This window comes from Anopheles aquasalis, chromosome 3 (assembly GCF_943734665.1).
Source record: "Anopheles aquasalis chromosome 3, idAnoAquaMG_Q_19, whole genome shotgun sequence".
Taxonomy (NCBI): Eukaryota; Metazoa; Arthropoda; class Insecta; order Diptera; family Culicidae; genus Anopheles; species Anopheles aquasalis.
The window spans coordinates 56,535,442-56,555,948 of record NC_064878.1 but is presented as its reverse complement, the minus strand read 5'-3'; the positions used below and the strand labels follow the sequence as shown (position 1 = coordinate 56,555,948).

The following is a 20,507-nucleotide window of genomic DNA, read 5'->3' as shown; positions in this document are numbered from 1 at the left end:
GCGGTCAACAAGTCGAAAAAGTGTCTTTCGAAGTTCCTAGCAGCAATCGATGAGCCGTTGCTTGCGCTTGCTCGCTCGTTGTCACTTTTATGTGGCACAAAACGTTACAAAACGTTGCTGCTACCGATGTTGCTCTCTGAAGCCTCCATTTGTTGAACCGTAACGCAAAATGTATTCCGCTTGGAATGTGACCTTTGCTCCACCCCAACTCCATTCCTCAAGTCATCGAGGCCATCGAGTGAGTTGTGTGATCTTTTAACGAGTGCGGTTCGCGAAAAATGGCCTCGAGTGGCCAACGGTGGCCATCATTAACTCTTTTTGTTAATTAATTTGAGCTCGTCCAAAAGCCATCTTGGTGGTGGCGCTCTGGTGTGGTCGGGAACTGGAATGTCGTGATCCTCCGCTGGTCCCTAATCGTCCAGGAACTGAAAAACAATGGCCAATGGCCAGACTGCCGGAAGCAGGTACGATTGTTGGACGTTTTTGGGGGTGCTGTTCGCACGATTAAAAATGGATTTATTTCTCATTTTATCATCGTGGTGGGAAAGTGCTATGGAACTGTCTCCATTCCTCTTTAACTACTGCCTTATTTGAATAGGATAATGCTTCTTAAATTACACTTCGGAAAGGGGTTAAACTATAAACAGACTTCGGATATCAATCCGCAAATGAAACCGAGTAGAAACTGGCGACGACAACAGCATCGCATGTTGTCGTGTGCGCTTTTCGACGCGCTCGAGCACTTTACTGCACTGCAGGTGAGGATTAAGGTAACGGAGTGAAGTGGTGGTGATGGTTGTTGCGTCACTGCGTGCCGTTTTTGGATCCGGAGAAAGAGTGTCTTGCTTCCGCTGCTGCTTCAACCGGATACCGGACTTTCACTGCTTTGGCCTACACCACCGGATCATTGCCGCAACAGACGGACGAAATCTTGCACGTGTGCTGCTCTGGTGACCCCCACCGTCCATGTTACGCTGCTGGAACTGGATCTGCAGATGTGTAAAAGGTCTTTACCGAGCAACATTAAGTCTCGCTTCGGTATAATTGATAACACACTGACGATGATGTGGCCTGTCTCTGCCACTTTGCAATTGTTAGTTGAATTTCGTCTTCTTCTCGAGGAAATCTACGCTGGCGCCTAATGTTGCTCCCGGCGAAGGGCCGCCACGGATTGCTAGCAGCCAACCACACTTCCAGCCATCCATCAAACACCTCGGTACGCTTGTAACAAACGGCATTACCCCCCGCGAGAGACAGCTAACGATAGTTTGACGCCACAGCCATCTGGCGGCTGGATACCATCATCCCTGTGCGGAGAAGGTGAAAGTCGCATTCCGTTGCAATCAACTGCACAGTTGGTGTGGCGAAGCGGCGGCCCTAACCGGATTTGTTTGCCATCTGGTTCCGGAGTGTCCCCGCTAGATCCACGATCATCTAATTGTTTTGAGGGGAAGCGAAGAGACGACAGCTAAAGGCTGAATGATCTGTTGCTGAGTTCGCTGAGTTGTTATGTAATGTGCACGGATGTCAACACGGTATCGGCCACACTACACTTCCCTCTAGCTTCGGCAATCCGGAAAGACCGTTGCCATTTCGGGAGGAAGTGGCTTGGTGTGGGGTGTTGTAGTGATGACTTGCACTCGCGTCACTTTCTCGCGTGCTATCCATGTTTTGGGGAATGGTGATGTCCAGGTGTCGACTTGGTTGTCGACCAAGACAATTGTGCAAGAAGCGCGCTCATGTACAAACTTCCTCCAGCGTCATGTTTTGCGTTTTGCGGTTTGTGCAATCTTCGGTCACACTCCAATCGTGCTATCGTGGTATTGATCCGTTATCTGGGCAATCTGTCAGCGTCTGATCATGGCAAACCTGTCAAGCTGACCGTATGCATCAATCAGCAGCGTCGTCCCCTTCCTGCCATTGATAAGACGATTAATTGATGAGTGGAGAGAGACACCTCGTGAGTGATGAATATAGTTCTTTAAGAAGTATGCGATTTGAAGCATGGAATACACGATAAAACCTCGATAAATTTCTGGTGTGTAGAAGGTTAAAGACATTAAAGCGCATACTTCATCCACTTCCGCTGTCAACTGTGTGCCAGTGATGATTGACTTCTCGTACTCCCCACCGCCCCTAGGAATCACTTTGAAATCACTTTTTGATGAGCCTTTCGTGTCGATGGCGAGACAAGGTTTCGTGATCGCCTGACGATTGACCTCGTTTGTCCACCTTCAATCTGCCCGCGAAACCCCTTCTTCGCACAGGAGTAGATCCACTTGACGTCACCGAAACGGACACCAAACAGAGAGCTGTCAACGGACTGGACTGCAGCACCTTCTTCGCACGAGGTTCGATTGCGTCTAGGGGCACTCCACACGAAGTGCGCGTGCACAGAACCATAAACCACCATCAGGTTCCCTCAAAAATGGTTTCGCGCGGTCCGGATCGCTGGTTTTCGGCGCACGTTGTTTCTCTAGTGTTAACGGCGTGTTTTGTGGTGGTAATGCGTAACTGTCTTTTGCCCCCCCCCCCGGTGTGTGTCCGGTCACGTCCGTTAATGTCTGCGGGATCACTGGACGCGCACCCGGGTGTATTATCGTACGCGACGGTAAAAGCTGCCGCACCACTCCACGGAACATGCTTTCCAACCCGAAACGTGCGCGGGTGCCTGTGGTCTCGGTGGACATGTCGGGCAGGAAAATAAAGAATTTTCCGAACAAAAACAGAATCCCCAAACAGACGAGGAGGACCGAAGGAGACGAGTATAAAATGGAGCAGACTGGTACATTCGGGAGTTCAGAGGTTCATCGGAACACACACCATGACGACGACACGAGGAGCTATCTGTTTGATGGCCGCTGTGATGGCGGTCAGCTGTTTAGCGTCCGGTGCTCAAGTGCGACACAATTGCCCTAAGAGTAAGTATTCCTGTGGCGCATTCCACCTCCCGATCTGTTCTCTATATCTCACGATCTTCTTTCCATTTTAGAGTGTCCCCCGAACGAGGTGCTCCTGTGGTGTCCACCGGTGTGTGAACCAACCTGCGAGATTGACTGCGTACCAACGCCTAGCGGTGATCCGGTTGAGACGTGTGTCTGCAAGCCCGGTTATGTGCGACACCAGGGTCAGTGTATCCGGCGGTGCGATTGTCCACCGAAACCGACCACTCCGGCACCGTTCTGTGCACCGTGTTCAGCCCTGGCACCGGGTGGTGGCAGTGCAGAACGGCAACACTATGTCCCTCCGGTCGGCAATCACTATCCAGCCTACCGACAGCACTACGGTCTGAAACCGACAGCGGAAAACTTGGGAGTCCCGGAACCGTACTCGATCACCTCGCAGTCGCAGAATCTGTCCAGCCACTCCAACTACCTGTACCGGCGGCCTAGTCCCAACCGACCGTGCCCTCCGTTCCGTGGTCCGACGACGACCGTTTCACCGTTCGATTTCTGTCCACCGAACGAGGTGAGCAGCCCGTCACCGATCTGCTGTGAACCGACGTGTACGAAATCGTGTGCGGCCGTCCAGTGCCCGGTGGATCCACCGACTGGACCGCACGTCTGTACGTGCGCCAGCGGGTACGTCCGGTATGGCAAGAAATGCATCCTGCCCGAGGAATGTCCGGTAGAGGAGAAACCCAAGTTCTGTGGCCCGAACGCACACTACAGCCCGTGTACACCGTGCTGTCAGCCGACGTGCACCGAGGATTGCAGTCGGATACGGTGCATCGTGGCCTGTTCCGGTCCACCGACCTGCGTGTGCGATTCCGGCTTCGTCCTGCACGAGGGTCACTGCATTCGACCCTCGGAATGTCCGGGCAAGTGTCCACCGACGACAACGGTGCGACCAACAACGACAACCGAACCGACGGTTGAACCGAATGAACCATGCTGCCCACCGGGAGCCACACTGCGCCCCTTCCGGCCGTGCTGCGTAGATAGCTGTACGACCGATTGCCGAACGGTGCGCTGTTTCGAGCAGTTCAAGGGACCACCGACGTGCGTGTGCGAGTACGGGCTGGTGATGCACAACAATCGCTGCATTCCGCGGGAACTGTGCCCCAAACCGTGTCCGCTGACGACAACAACGGCAACGCCGGAGACGCCCTGTGAGGGTAATGGTGGCCATCGAGGTGGATTCCAGCGTTTCTATGGTTTTTCGCGTCAATAAAACAGAACAGCATCAGCGTTGTGATGCTCTATTTATTTCTGATAACAAATTCTGGACTCTTTCGGGCGGTTTTTTTTTGTTAATTTTGTGTATTTGGTAACGGAAGAGTGGAGTCGCTTGTTTTAGTATATTTCTCGAAGTTTTTTTTTGTACATTTGTCCGATATTCTCTTACGTCTGTTCACGCCTTAATATTCCACACTATCTCACGCGCATCTTTCTTTCTCTTTGCTGCAGACATGGCACAAGACGTGCTTCAAGTGTCACGAGTGTGGCATGACGCTCAACATGAAGACGTACAAAGGATTCAACAAACTGCCGTACTGTGAAGCGTAAGTACACGTTCTCTTCTGTCCCGATCTTTGGCGGTTCGCGTGCATCCAGTACTGACCTTGACTTGCTGGATCCTGGCTGTGGGATGGTGCAGCAGATTCGCCGAAAAGCGCAATGTTGTGTTGGTTTCGTGATCATCCCGGGGGCGGAGGTCTGACGAGTGTCCCCAGCCCCGGGCGCTATTTATAGACAATACGGTGGGTGGGAATGGGGCGTCGTTTGCCTTGAAGACTCCACGACACTGTGTACGATCGCGAGCTCCACCGGACTGTAGGGACGCTATGTTCTGACGGTAGTGTTCTGTCTCAGCATGGGCGCGCTAAGACCTGTCGTGTTTATACCTTTTGCCGCTCAGTTCAAGGCCTTCGACTTAGGGGGCGCCCCGGTGTTTCGGTGTGCTATGGCTTCAGTGAGCGCACAATTGGATTAATACGTGACATGGGTCACTCGTTTGTGCTCTCCGTGTACCACCGTGCAAAATGGTGTCTTTTGCGAATTATCGTTTGTTTGCTCTGTTCTTAATGGAACTGCAACTGAGTTGCGTCATAAACCCTGGATGGATTTGTCGAAAAGTTGTACTGCTTTAGCAGTCGATGATGATGGCTAACGAGGTCATCATTTCGATCCTCTGAAGCTCTATCAACGTACGAGGACAAGAAGAACAATCTGCCAAGAACTATGCACAGGAATTGTGATACAGACCTGAACCAGCGATTACTTCACATCCAAATTCCCCTACACTGGCATCTTTCCAAGGCTTTTTCAATGTGCCTGCCCTCCATGCATTCAATTTGTAAAAGGGGCCGTGCTCTACGCAGCAACAGGGCGTGGAGTTTGTAATTTGATATGCTGTAATGCAGAATGCTCTGGTTCGTCGGTGATGGATGGATGGTAACCGATCCGAGCACGTAGTAGTACGATGATGCATGACGAGAAAAGAGAGAGAGAGATCGTCAAAACATAAGCTGCACTTGGATGGATGGATTGTTGAAAGTTGCTCGTTGATGCAGAGGATCGCATTGTGCTCCAACCGAAAAAACACGGAACCATCGCTCATGTGTTTGGAAACAGGCAGCAACTACACCCGGATATGGTTCCCATTTTCTCCCCAAATCGAGCGTTTGCCAATCAACAACAAACGAACCCCAAATCATCGCCCAAATTACGTTCCAAATCCGTATGTTTCCTGGCATCGGTTTGCATCGCCAGACTTTGGACTCTGTCGCAACAGAAACAGTGTGCAGACGGAACACACTCATAACGGCGACCGCGTTGTTTGTACGCGGTTTATTCCTGTCTTTGCATAGTTTAATCATAACAATACGCCTTTCTGGCGTACCCTCCTCAATGCCGTACCACCGTCTGATTCAATGTCATTTGATATCTGCATAAGAAGCCCCCTTTCAGACCTTCGGACCAAGAACAACCTTCGTGTTCTTCATTCTCCAACGGACAAGGCATGTGTGTGTTGTGTGCATTGTTTTGGTGTCTCCTCTACGACTGCAACGACAGCATTTTAAGCGTCGGTGTTGGCTCGATTGACCGACAGAGGGTGGTGGCCAAAAGCTGCTGCCAAATTAACTAGGTCAGGGACACCGCCACAGCAACCTGGGCAGAACTGTTTGTTCTTCTTCGTCGACACCACCGCGCCTTTTCGCATAGCCCTTGGGCTCAAAGTTTTGGGTTGTTGAGCCTTTAAAAAATGCTAAAAAAAAAATAGAAAAAAAACCTACCGTGAGGAAGGACTTGTTTTTGGCTAAGGTGTGTTCACCCTTGGCGCAAAGCGTGATTACGATCGCACGGCGGGGGTCGCACCCGCCGTGTGTATTATGTTATGCTCCGTAACACGTTCGTTGGTTCTGTTTGTCTTTTTTTTCGATAAACAACTCGCGATACTCAGAACCGTTTTTTTCGTCAAGGATACGGCAAGCGACAACAGGATACAGGAATGAAGCAATAACTTGACTTCTTGATAGAATTGGTGAAGGACACTTGCACTTGATACTAACCTGAGGAAACTAATCCACTTAAGAAGCGTGTCACGTGAAGGACGAATCTGTGACTATTCAGGGCTTTCATAGTATCAGTTGAGTCCGCGCAGCTTGATGAGTTTGTGGATCTGTTTGCCGCGATGCAACACGAGATTTAGCTGGCTTCGGTAGCTTGAATAGGTCTTCCGGATATTCAGAGAAGTACGCTAGTAAGTAAGCAAGTACTAATGATAAGTAAGGAATGTAAATGATCGGTCCATTTGCTCCGACGAGAAAGTCCAGCCTGCCCAGTACTTACTGTGCATTGCATTGCCGCATTCTCAGCTGAAAGGTCAAACAAGAAGGCGCCTCGCCGAGCAGCAGCAATAGAAATATATCACGCACAAAACCCTCGGTGACGTTAACCACTGAACAGCGTGCAGTCCTGCAGTCCGTTCAGTAATCGCTACCGTCGTCATCGTCGTCTTGGAATTGTAAGAAGGCGTCGCTAGTCACGACGTCGTCTCACGGGACTTACCACCACAATGGTGCCACCGAAACAAAACCAGATAAGAAACTGGCAACTGGTTGCGGTGGATCATAATTTAAATGGAACTCAACTATAGTAATTAGTTTACAGCTTGGCCAACGTTTTTTTTTTGTAAGGCAGTTCCAGCAATACTCTAGGAGTCGTCGGTTTGGGTACGCTTTACCGTTTAATCCTCGAATGGTGGCTGTGTTGGTAGCGATCATGCTCCGTTCACGACATCGAACTCTGGTGCTGCCCTTTGAGCCAACCAGTCTGTCTCCGATTGCGCGGCAAGTCAACTGAAACCGACCGCGCACACCTACGAATTTGTGGATTCGGGTGTTTCGATTGCGTCTCCACGGCCAGACAAATTGATATGGAGGGATTAGGAGCGAGCTGAGCTGAGGGTCAGCAAACGTATCAATATCGATCCGCTGCCAGATTAGCGGGAACTGCCCTGCTCCGCGTATCTCAGCTCGAAGTCATAAAGTTGGGCCCCGAAAAACCGATAAACGAATGGAAGTTCGAGTTGATATCTTTTGAACAACGGATTGATAGGGATACCACTGCTGCCCTCTAGACTTCTACAAGGTTCCGTATACGAGACCACAAAGCTTGAAATCGAACTGCTTCCACACCACAGATCACTCTTCACAAACCATTTTCGATTCGAAAAGGTTAGAGCAAACGATGATGATAAATCGTCGCGTGTGCGAGCGTGCGCGCGTGTCTCCGTTCCGTCACTCCGGCAGGGAGAAGGCAAGGGCCGGGAATGTGCTCCAAAATGCCAACCTCTCCCCCCCCCCCCCCCCCCGCGATCAGAAGCAGCAAGCGAAGGGCTCGCCGGTTTTGTTGTTGTGGGGCGCGTGTTGGCGAACGCCGAGAGGCAAATCGTGTTCCGGCGTTCGAGTTTCCTGCCAATGGCCCGGGTGGCAATCTATCAATTTTCACCTTTTCCTTGGGTGGTGGTGGTGGTGGTGGTGGAACCTTTTGGCCGTCCGTTCCCTGGTAACTGGTTGCAGCAGCCCCCCCTCCCCCCCCCCCCCCTCTGGCTCTGACCGATGGCGGCGAAAGTGCAATCATACTGTGCCACGGCTTTTGTTACGGGGCTGGTGGCCTGGCCTGCCGGTGGTAAGAAGCAGAAGAAAGTTGGTTTCGGATCAACTCGCCATCATGGTTTCTCCCTGATCTTCGTGGCCGTGGCCGCATCGATCGACATTCGCAATCCGTCGCTGGAAGGGCCACACGGGTGGGCATTTAATCAAAGGCGAAGAAGAGGGGAAGCCACTTTAGAGCAGATGAGGAGCAAAACGCCATCGACTGGGGGGAAAGGGGGCGAAATTAAGAGTAATTCGTCGCGAACGCGCGAGAAGAGGAGAGCCCTTTTGGATGGACCTTAGAAGCGATGCCGCCGCCGCCGATTCGTAATGCTACTTGGTGTTGTCGGCAGTGGTAGCGCCATTAGAGAGTGAAAGTCGTTTGCTCTTCGTACCACGGAGTGCAGAATGTGTCGTGATCGTGATGATATGTTGTACTTGGAGCGCAACGCAAGAGATCAAATCCACCAATAGATATCGTCGCAGAAAGAGATTTTTGGGAAAATAGTTCATAACTAAAGGTCGGATTCGATCCACATCCTGCGATTCAATCAATAAAGCAATTGTCAACATCTGGCCGCCACTTTCCGCCACTACTTTGGTGACTTCTCTCTCTGCCCTCGAAGTGATTTTGAGTCGCTTTGTTGCGGATACATGGTGCTGGTACGTGTCTCGAGCAGTTGGCACGTCCGCGCCGCCAGACACCTTCGCCAGCGGGCGCACGATCGCGACTCGCTCTTTAATTTCATCAGCTGGCGATCACCGACGTGCTTTGTGTTTGCGTTCCCCCCCCCCCCCCCCCCCCCCCCAGGTTCGGTTCGATTGAAATCCATCGTGAGGGAGGAAAAAAGCATTCCCATGTTGATGTAAACATCGTCGCCAAGTTATGACAACGTCGTCTGTCCTCCTCCACCTTTGCCTTCCACGCCACCTCGCCTCTCATAAACAAACAGCTCCATAACACCACGAGCGAGCGAGCGAGCGGAGTGTCTAGGCCGCGGATCAAAGTGTGAAGCGCAGCGGAATCGACGTCAATCTCGTTCCGCTCAAGCGATCGGTGATCGGTTGCAACATGCCATACGGGGTGGGTGACTGCGATGTTGACACGATGTTTGGGTGCGCCGCTCCCCCATTTGCACGTGGACTTTGATAAGAAACGAGGGCACCACGACGGAGGGTGGTTGGTCATCTGGCTCTTGCCAGTCCGCCTCGTGGTCAGTTTAATGGTTTCGCGGTAGTGACGGCGAGTTAGGCAAGTTGCAGTTGATCGTTGCCGCCCCCGTCGCCTTGTCGTTGCATCGCTGATAATGGTGGCGTGGTATTGAGGGCGCCAGGCGGTTTGCGACATGTTGATAAGAAGCGCCAGTGGCTATTGGTGCCACCTGGTTGGCTGACGCTGGACACTGCAATCCGTTCGCTCGTCCGCAGTTTGATGAGGCGAGAGTTGTGACGTGACGGATTGTTTGAAGTTCATCTTTCAAGCAACCTCTTTAATTCACTAATTAATTAGACTTTCCATTATTAGACAGCTTCGAAGTGAAGTTTGAAGGCGGGAAAGAAGATAAAGAGCTATCATTTGGGTTACGGTTCGTAATTGGAGATCGCCAATGTGATACGAAAAAGTGTTTGTTCACCGCTGGTCGTTGGACGGTGATGGGGGGAGGACGTTGGTACAGATCAGTCATAGCTAATTGGAGACGTAGCAGTGAGCGAATGATGGTAGCAGGTTTTCGCAGGCTTCAACCGTCTCGTGACAATGTGATCTGTCCCCCAAGACGACTCAGAGGTAGTTTTCGGCATCAAATGGTATACTAGCTCAAGAGATTGTGTCGCTGTGCTAAACCGGCAGCATATCGTGATGATTTAATGTTTGCGAGATGTCTTTTTTTATGTCAAAAAGACATCATTTGTGGGAAAATTTGTTTTCCTAGTTTACCATCAGAAGAAAAGGATCTAAAACCCCTTAGTTAGCTTAAGGAACTATCTAGCGGCCGCTGAATGACGTCAAAAAACTCCAACATCGAAATGAATTATTTATGCATTTTGACTATTTTTATTTTTGTTGTGTTCCGTTTGAAATTTCCTGTTTTTCATTTGTATATAGACGAGTCGTAAGAGATCTGCGTTTGAAAGTTATCCATAGCTTTTAAGCAGTCGATCAACGGTCGTCTTTTCTTGCGCGCATATTAACAGCAAATCGGCACAGATTGTTTGTTGCAATTGTTTGGCGCTTTCTCTCGCTTTCGGGGAAAAAAAAAAACATTAAATCAGCGCTCCCTGCCAGGAGAATATGAGATCATTCGCCCAACACCGCCGCGATCATATTCCTATAAATAAACGATTAAACACTCATTGTCTAAACACGGAGTGCGGCGCAATGTTGATCGCCGCTAAACTGTGCGTGTAAATGATTACACGAGCGCTCTCGGGCGCGCGCAATCTTTGCAAACAACTTCACCGCACGCCAAATAGATATAAACCACACCATCATCATGCAGCCTTCTCCGGGCTGCAGAAGTACGTGCTTCGCGCCGCCAGGAAGCTGAACGGAATATTTTGTTATTGCAATCATCGCCACTCTCTCGGTACTGTTTTGGGCGGATGCAGCCCCCCCCCCCCCTGGGGAAGAGACTGCTAAAAATATAACGCCACCGCCACGCCACGCCACTTTTGCGCAGTCGCCGCCAACGCCAACAACGAAGCAACATAAACAAATCTCGCCTTCGTCGTGGGCCCTGGAATTCCAGTGGATTTCGGATTCGTACCACACTCAGAACTCGACCAGAACGCCTCGGATGGCTTCGGCTCTTTTTTTCCCCCCAGATTGTTTCCAACTAAAAGGTGGCGGAGGAAAGGATTTGCTACTTCCGCCCCGTGGACCGAACGTGCCGAAAGTTCGTTGCACTTTGTGAAGGCCCGAATACTGCATTTCGCGTTCAGAGAGGCGGACCAGGCAGTGTAGGTGGTGGTGCATGATTTAATAATCGTGTCTGCCGTTGCAACCCACAGCCCAGCCCGGTTTTCTGCTGCTATATTTGCATTGCAATCGCTGCAGGCCTGTCGCACACGGCACTCTGGGCACTCTCGCTGCTCCGCTCGGTTAGCTTTTTTTCCATTTCCGGTGCTACGGAAGCAGCCAAAACTCCGCCGGAAAGCTGGCTCGTGTGGAGCGCCAGAATCACGAGAGAATCTTCGGTGTTTTGCCAAAAAAAAAAAATCGCATTCGAATTTTAATGTGAATCGATCCAGATCCGAGGGAGGTCGAAAACAACTCCATAATGTTAACGTGGTGATATTGCCCTCCACTTACATTGTCGGTATCTCTTGTGCTGCTACGCCATTGTTCCGGACATCGTCCAATTGACCCTTCCAATTTGGCCGCCATCCAAGGCTCGGCTGCTCGATGAGACGACAAATCATGAATGAGTCTCGAGACCGAAAGTGGTAGCAGTAGCAGCAGCGCCAGAAGCAGCATTGTAATAGCCGTTCCCTCGACAGACGAAACTGCCGCGTGGCGTCATATCGATTCCATCGCATCGCCACCAAACGGTTTCTGCAATGCGACGAAACTATTGCCTCCCGTCTTGATCCGGACAGAGGCTGATGCTTTAATGCGCGCGCTTCTCCCTCCCTTAAATTGATAACATGCGCGACGCAAAGTTTGTTGAACTGCTTCTTCTCGCGGGTCGTGGGTGTCTATTAATTGCCTCCGAGAGAAGCAGCACCACCAACGGCCGCTTCTGCTTTGACCTCGACTTGACGTTTGATCGAACAGCCAACAGCGGAGCCTTAATGACTCGTCTCGTGTGTGTTTCAAGGGTCGAAAGGGCATTCCAGGGCAGCAGCACCGCACCGTTTGCCGGCTCAAGTGGTGATGCCCAGAGAGAGTCGCGTGTCGCTCGGTGTCTGGCTTTCGAGCACGCGGAGCGATGGATTCTGGATGCCACGGAGATGCGTTTAATTGAATCTAATTATAACCAAATTTGGACCTTTTGGGTCCCTCTCCCGTATTCCCGTTTGAGATGGAGATGGTCCGCTCATTAATAATCCAACCAAAAGAGTCTCCGTCGGATGGTGATGATGAGGGCTGAATGCCTGTTCCTACTGGGGGACGCTGTCACAAATTAACCGTTTCGAACTGACCAATCGGAGGCCGTAGTTGAGTGTTGTGTGCGGAGACAGCCAACACCGTTAGTGTACAATTGTTGTCACGCCCCGATTCATGAAGATTAATTGGATCTTTTGACTCTGGCTTCCGTTCTCGCACCAAGCCAAGCTCGCCAACTCGCTGCTGATCACGTTCAGTATTCAGACGTTCCGTTCTGTACGCCAACGCGTTGTTCTTCAGCTCTGCATGCAGAGACGGAGGAGAGGAGAGTATTTATGCACAGACACGTGGGCAAGTGAGTGGGCCGGGAGGTATCGAAAGGTGAATTATGAAATCCCGAGTTTCCTTCCGCGAAATGGTCATTTGCATTCATTTGTAGTAGCAACCAAGATACAAAGGGGTGTGCAGTGACTGACTTCTAATCCCAAGAGTCCAAGACAGCACTCCCTATCCGCGCATACTAGTGGAAAGGAGCTGCAGCTCACATTCGTAGCACCGGAAGGGAGAGTGCCTTTCCGTGTTTTTCCCCCTTGTAGAAACCGCTACCGTATTTCCCGTTTGGCTTATGTTGATCCAGCTCCTCCACCCTGAAAACCTCCTTCAAAACACCTCTTCTGGAGTGTGCAGCATGGATGCAGGCTGAAATCTATCTACACCGCGCATCTTTCACCTCCACAGCCAGCAGCACTTTACTCGATCGCGATCCAGCGAGAGGTTTTTAAAAATAAAAGATCGACCGCGCACGGAACTTATCTCGGAACTCCCGGGTGGTTGTTGAATCAATGTTGCACACACAAACCGTTTGGAGAACACTTGATGGGGCTGCCTGGGAGCAAAACCCGAAGCACTGCTGGTGTGTGGTGTGTTTTTCACGATTATTTCGTTTCGGAGATTTGTTTCGCTCGCGCGGTAGGCGGGGGTGTGTACCTGGTGGTGCGTACCTTCTCCCCAACATCACACGAGAGATCGATAGGTGAGAAGAGGATTTCCATAAGCGCGTTCGCGCTGCTGGTTCACATAAAACCTGCGGACCGGTTCTGCGAGCACGCTGGAAAACACACATTCCAGTGCGGTTCGTTGTGCCTCCCCTCTCGGGCACATTTCTTCTTCGATCGCGCTCGATCGACCGTCGATCGGGTGCGCTAAATGTAGCGGGCCCTGGTATGTGAAGACACCACGGACGCCCCGTGCGTTGTTTCATCGTTCCCCACGGGTTTTGTGTTTGTTTAATTGTTACAAGCATCAGCAGCATCAGCAGCAGGGGCAGAGTTGGTGGTGGTGAAAGAGGCAGCACTTCGCAAGTGGCGTGAGAGAACGATACGGGTTTTCTTTTTATGAGATTCATCGTTTGTTGTTGTAGCAGAGGCTTTGGGGGCGATGGGTGCTTTTCGGGAATGGGGTGCGTTCATTAGCGAAGGAACGACGTGTCCTGGTTTTTCCTTTTGTTCTTGTAATTTTATGTGCAGACAGACAGCCAAAGAGAGAGAGGAAGATGATCACCGTTGGTAATTGGAACACCTTGCCTTTGGTCAGTGCACTGCAAAGGTGCTAACGTTTTAAGCATTAACACGATTAACCACAGAACCATGAATCGTCTAATTATGGACTTTTACGCTGCCCGGATTGGTTTTTGGTGTTATAGTTTTCGAGATCAATTAGTTACTTTAACAATTTAATGGTCCAGGTCCGAAAAACTCTCAGTAGATCATACGTTAGGGTTGATTGGACTTTCTAGGAATGGATTGAGCTTTGTAAACGAATTACAAATGGAAATTTCTATATGATTTTTTTTTCATATTTCTAAATTTTTTTGTTTGTTTTTAGGTTAACAGGAATTGCATATTTTTTGCAATATTATTACGATGCCCTTTCGCATGCAGCATTTCTCATAAGCGAACATAAAATCATTCTTCATAAAATGTTCCACAAAACTTTTGAGTGATCATGGAGCAAATTATACGATTCGCCGTCCGAATGATAATTGTCAAGTCCAACGAAATCACCCAGAGCTTACTGCACGGTAACTCAACTTCAAAGGCACCCTGTCGGGTCGCGCCGTGACAACAAATTGAACGAACGTGTATTTTCGATCGGTCATATCAACACAAATTGAGCTATTAGATTAATTAGTATCTCTGTGGTAGCTCCCTCAAGGGGTGCGGTGCGTGATTTCTAATTCAGTTCGTTCGGTGACCGCTTTCGAAGGACATTTCATAAGCCGCGATAGCCTGCGGCATTGACCAAACATGGACAACCGGCATGGGGTGGTGAACCATTATAACAGCAATCGATTACTCCGTCGACGACCTAACGCAACCGCAACGACAGCGACGCCACGGTCCCCGCTTGATGGTCATTTAGAACCTCCCGGGCAGGTATTCGCGTTGCAGAATCATATTTTGTGGCGTAGCTGACGACGATCCTTAAATGACTTTGAATAAATCGAATTTCGTGCTGCGGTGGAAGGAGTGGTGCACCTGCAGTACCACCTTCCGTCTGTTCCTCGTGGTCACGACGACGACGCCAGCTAATGCACTTATATGGTTGTGTACCGTTTATCGATTGGCAAATGACGGAGGGGATTCCATTTCCCCACCCTCTCGCTATAGGGGACTGCATTCCTTCACGCGTCACTCGGTTCCGTTCTTTCTCGCTTTCACTCTCTCTCTCTCTCTCCGCTAGTTGTACCATCACCTTCTGTGCCGTGGCGTTAGATTTGTTGTCTGGTCCGGACCGTCTGGAGTGTCTGAAAGGGACACTCTAACCGAAGAGGCGAACGCTAAAGGGAAGCCCGATCAGCTGCCAGGTTTCAAACCACAAAGCCAATCAATTCCAACGTCCTTCTCCTTCTGTTCCTGCGAGTGACAATCCCCAATGCTGCAGTAAGAACTCCTTCACCTTCAGACACAGCACGGCTAACGCGTGTTTGATGTCAGGAGTACCTTTCTCCGAAAAAGAGTCCATTGCTAGCGAGCGCCCGCGTAGCGTGTGTCTGTGTCTGCGGCTGGCATGTTAATTGGCGAAGGCAATAGATTACTAGGTCACCGTGTAGTGCTTCACGCTTTGCGCCGGAGGAGTTGCGAGCATATGAGACGTAGAGGCCGCCGCACGTCCTGTTCTTCTGCGAGGAATGTGCCCATGGACTGGCTGGTGAATGATCGCGACGCTGCCTGGCCCTTTATGCTTCCTCTCCGTCTAGTGGTGGTGCTGGGCGCTGCACTCACACCAAGGGTCTTTGGTCGAATCGTAGCGAATTCCTTCGTTTCGGTTGAAAGGAAAGCGAAAAGGGGGGAAAACTACTTTCTTGCAAATGCGCTTTGTACCCTCTGTGTGTCGTTTTGTCTCCTTTTATTCATGTACTAAATGCGGGTGCCTAGCTAGCTATTTTTAGCTTTTTAATACCAATTAAGGTTGACATGTGTGTCTTGGAAAGGTTCCATTTTTTAGGGGTTTTGACAAAAGTACTTAAGAGGAAGCATTGGATAAAAAGAAAAGAAGTTTCTAATTTGTACAACACGTCCACGATTTTACTTGATGTACGTTGCGCAAGAAAGAAGTAGCTGAAATGTTTTGAATATTGTTTTGTTTTTGTTCTTCACACTAATGGAACAGAGCAGCACTTTGCCAAATTTGATTTATCTCCAAAATGCCACTGAATAATTAAGCTGATCAGTATCAGACGGACTGATAACGGTTTCCTTCTCTTTAGTGCCCTGCTGTTTGTTACTTTAGTATTGTGATTGTAAACTCCGTGCTTCTATGGGCCGAATTCCACCACCAAGAAGGTACGATACTCGGTAATAAAATATGGCCGATATTCGGTACGATATGGTACGATATTCGGTAATAAAATATGGCCCTATCATCCGTAGGCCACTCAAAAAAAAAAAACACTCTCATACCGAATCCCCGTTAGCACCATCCTTCAGAGCGCACCATTCGTCGAGATTCGTAACAGTAACCGACTCTTGATGATGCTCGCTGCCGTTGCAGGCCAGCAAGGTGAGGTGAGCAACCGAGACGCTCGCGGGAGGGGCATTCCGTTAAATTGATTTGTGCTAAATGATGATGCTCACCGGGAAACTATCCACAGGCGAGGCGCACGAGAAGAGTGTGTGGCCAGTTCGAGTCGCTTTTCGACGTTAAACTTTTCCACTTCCTCTCGCGCTCTGGTGCTCCGGATGGTGGTTGGTGGGGGTGTTGAGCTATGCTACCGTTCACCCCGTTTACCCCATCATCAGCTCGGTAATTTATTATTTATTGCTCTCCGGGCGTGTGCACCGTGTACTCACAGACACACTCAGACACAAACACTCATCACACGGCTTCTAACGCTCACCAAACCCACCGGACAGCAGAGACAGTTAGAACCATTTTATGCTCCTCATCACTGGCATACATTCCACACATTCGCACTGTGGGCGCTCCTCATGCTATTGCATGATTATTCAATTTATCTCAATTCCTTCGGTGGTCCCCGGGTCCAACCAACCCCCGAATCCGTCGGCCGCACACGTCCAAGTCTCACTTTCGCTCCCCAAACCGACTCCATCGCCGCGTTCGTTTCCGTTTCATTCCGACTACTCCTCCGCAGCCAGTTTGCGCCACCCATTTTCCTGTGTGTGGTGTGATGTTGGTGTCTGCCAGCCATCCTCGACCGACATCCGACGCGGGATGATGGTGCGTCCGTCCGTCTGTCCATCCGTCTGCCTGTCTGGCTGGCTGGCTGGCTGGCTGGCTGGCTGCGTGTCTGGAAAGGAGCGCAGCGCAGAGGCTCGGCATCATGTGCATCAGTAAATTGCTTCGCTGCTTCGTGAACCCGTGAAGACTCATAACATAAGGAAAGAGAGAGAGAGAGAGACACGGAATGTTATGCTCCAGTACTCGCGTGCCGATGCAGGCAGCAGGACGCGGGACATTGCGTGCTGGTGAATGAATGAGCTTGCAGTATATGCTGTGCCCAAAGAACACCGCTCCATCATCCATTCTGACGTTTTCGCCTGCTGCAGACCTGCAGCATATTTCTACTCCAGAGGGTAAGAAGAGATGCGCCAGGCCGATAGTGCGGTGCAGAGAGAACACAAACCTTTTGCGATGGGTGCAGCAATCCCCCCCCCCCCCCCCCCCCCCGGTTGTGTGTTTTGTTGTTGTTGCACTTGCGTTTCGCGTGCTGGACGCAAGAACGATGGCGACGACGAAAAATGGGGTTGTGGACGACGAACCGAGTCGAGACTGTTTGCCAACCTCTACCATGGAATGCGCGGAGGAGGAAGTTGGTCTCCCCCCTCCGGTAATTCTCTCTCTACCTGGCTCTCTGTCTGTTTTACCCTCAGATTCGGATTCCACTTTGGGACCCGCTCGGTGCATATGGATCGTGCTGTGCACGCGTTCCGGCTGAATACGGAGGATGCGATTTATGGGCCCGAAAAAGAAAAGGAGGCACCCATTGTGCAGCACGAGACACCGGAAATTGTGTTTTCCTATTTTCACCTGCCTTGAATTCCCATTTTCCGCCCGACACGTTTCCTCGGAAGCAATGATCGAGGACAATAAGCACCAGAGCGACGCCTGAGCACACAAAAAGAAGGATTCGATAGAGAATGTGTCAATGGTGTTGTTATGTTTTTTTTTACGCTCCCTTCCTTCACCGCTACCACAGCATGTACATGTACGAATGAAGCTGAATTGTCCTGGCGGCTCCGGTAGTTACCAAGACAAATTCACGAGCATGATGTCACCAGATGGACACTCCGTTATACACCAGCGGCATGTGGTTCGCCAATTTTACGTTTCATCTCGCGCCCGGTCTCCGAATGAATGGAGCTTCATTGAAAACAACAAAAACCAACAGCAGCTTGTCTGTTTAACACTCAATCGCACCACATATTTGCATTTTTTTGTGCTCCTAGGGGCGCGCTACACCTGTAGTGTGTATTGTGGAGGGGAATACAGAGCATAACAGAGTGCAGGGATGAGTGATATGCGCTGCTTCGACTGATAAACACATGTTTGGATTGTTGGACAGGAGTTTTCATTTGAGGGTGCGCCTCCTTCATGCTTCTCTGGGGATGATTACATGCCAAACCATCCGTGAAAGTGTTAAAAAGATGTTCTTCTGAATTGGAGAGTGTGCGAGAGCACCACTATCATTCATCAAGCTTACTTTCGATTGTTTAAAGCACTTTGTTCGTTTGATTTCGTAACCGCCGAGGGCTTTATGCTAATCGATCGCTGCTGCTGCTGTAGGAAAAGGGAGTCTACTGTGCACTGAAGCTCGCTCAGCGCTCTCCCCGTGCTCTACCACCATCTACTGTCCCCAAATGACCGTGTTTGGCTTCCTTTCGAATAGACCGCCGGCTGGTAGGAGCCAATAGACAACCAGGCACACACCACTCCCCTGATAATCCCCAAGAGGACACAGACACACTCGTGTCGCGCGCCGCATTGCGCCTCTGCCAATCGACCGTATATGGTTATGCTCGATGCTCGGTGTTGCAGCATTGGCCAGGGTTCACCAGCCAGCCGTTGAGTCACGGTGGTTGAGTCAAGTGGTGTGTAAGCAAACACTAAATATGGAAACATTACTCTGTACATTCGCGGCCATCATAAATGAAGCTACATTAATTCCGGGACATAGAAGCAGCAGCAGCAGCAGCAGCAACAGAACGAACGAAGAGGAGGTTCATGAATCGAGAAGCGATGGTTTCAATTTCCTCTGTCTGGCCTGCATTCCATTGCGCTCTAGCATCAGCGGGGTTTCCCTGTTCGAAGGTATTTTCTCGTCTCCGATTGAGTGTTTGACTGATTGCCGGCCGGTGCCTGTGGAGTGTTGTCACCGTTGCAAAGGAATGACATTCTCCGATTTAGATCCTCTCTCACTCTCTCTCACTCTGTATAAGGCACCGCCACTACTGCGCTGCATCACCGTTTGATTACCTTCACCATTTTATGGACTCATACTCCTCGTTGTCGTTCTCTCTCTCTCTCTCTCTCTCTCTCTCTCTCTCTCTCTCTCTTTTCTATTTCATGTTATTCTAATGGTTGTTTCATTGTTTTTTTCTTCCACTCAACAGACATATTCCAAAAGCCAAAGCGACGACAATCGCCGAAACGCCCGAGTTCAAGCGGATTGCCGAGAATACCAAAATCCAATCACAAGTCAAGTACCATGCTGACTTCGAAAAGCTGAAAGGAAAAGTGACACAGGTAAGCTACTCGTATATTTCTGTTGCTGCTAACGAGCACTAACCCTTCAAAGGAATTGCCTAGAACAGAGGACTGACGCAGAAAGAAAGGAGGGTTCGTCACTTGAACTGAACGCCTCAAGTCTTTCGTTCGTTCGATAGCAGAGTGGGCGAGCAACAGAAAAAAAGAAAACCGAGTGAAATGGATCAATGGCGCGATAATTACTTTCACTTCCGGCACCCTCTGATAAGCGGGGAGTGAGTTTTGTTCATTTCCTCAAACAAAAAAACATAGGCTACCCGTGAAGCATACTAATCACCGGTGGCAGCAGCAGCAGCAACAATTGCCCGCCATCGACTTTTACTTCACTTTCTCGGCACGAACTCAGTGTACGGCTGTTAGTGTGCTAGTTCTGTATGATATTTTTGGGAAGCTGCTCGGATGTTTGTCTCACTCTCGCTCTCTCTCGTCTCACTTGCAATGCGGAGATCACTCTCGATCTCACAATTCGCTCACGGATTTCTTACCCTTAATTAATCCGGTGGCACACTTCTGTGACCGTGACGTGTTTTGTTTGTTGCTTCTTCATTTTGGTATGGTTTTTTTCATTTCCATTTCCTCTATTGTCTCTCTCTCTCTTTCATGTGTAATCGTCATCCCACACACCCATGCTCCCATGTGCCGGTTCGTAAAGGTCGCCGATGATCCGGAAACGTTGCGAATCAAGCAAAACACGAAAAACATCTCGAACGTCGCGTACCATGGCGATCTGCAGAAGAAGGCGGCCATGGAGCGCCAGCGCGAGTGCACCGAGATCATCGACAGTAAGGGTGAGTATAGGAAGGGTAAAAGTGAGTGAGAGGGGAGTGTTGGGAAAATTGGAGCACACCAGCAGCAGCCAACAGTTGAGAGAGACAGAAAGAGACCTCACGGTATCTTAAGGTGCTGCTAAGTTTATTCGTTTTTCCCAATGCATGTCTATGTGTCGATCGATGGATTTTTTGGTTCCATTTTCGATGAAAAATCGAGGTTTTTCTACCAAATGAATTAATGGTGGTGGCGACAGAATTTGGAAAGATGGAACCTTTCTTTCCTCTGCTTTGATATGGAATT

The 20,507-nt window shown here is 50.0% G+C and overlaps 1 protein-coding gene across 6 annotated transcripts in view; it reads left to right on the top strand.

The window, feature by feature from the left end:
- Positions 1-20,507, top strand: part of LOC126578350 (LIM and SH3 domain protein Lasp) — a 38,930-nt gene that overhangs the window by 7,793 nt on the left and 10,630 nt on the right. For all 6 annotated transcript variants that reach the window (XM_050240825.1, XM_050240826.1, XM_050240823.1 and 3 more), the window contains 3 exons: positions 4,410-4,504; positions 19,283-19,415; positions 20,089-20,224. In XM_050240825.1, coding sequence (XP_050096782.1) covers positions 4,410-4,504; positions 19,283-19,415; positions 20,089-20,224 — 364 coding nt within the window. The remainder of the gene's footprint in view (positions 1-4,409; positions 4,505-19,282; positions 19,416-20,088; positions 20,225-20,507) is intronic.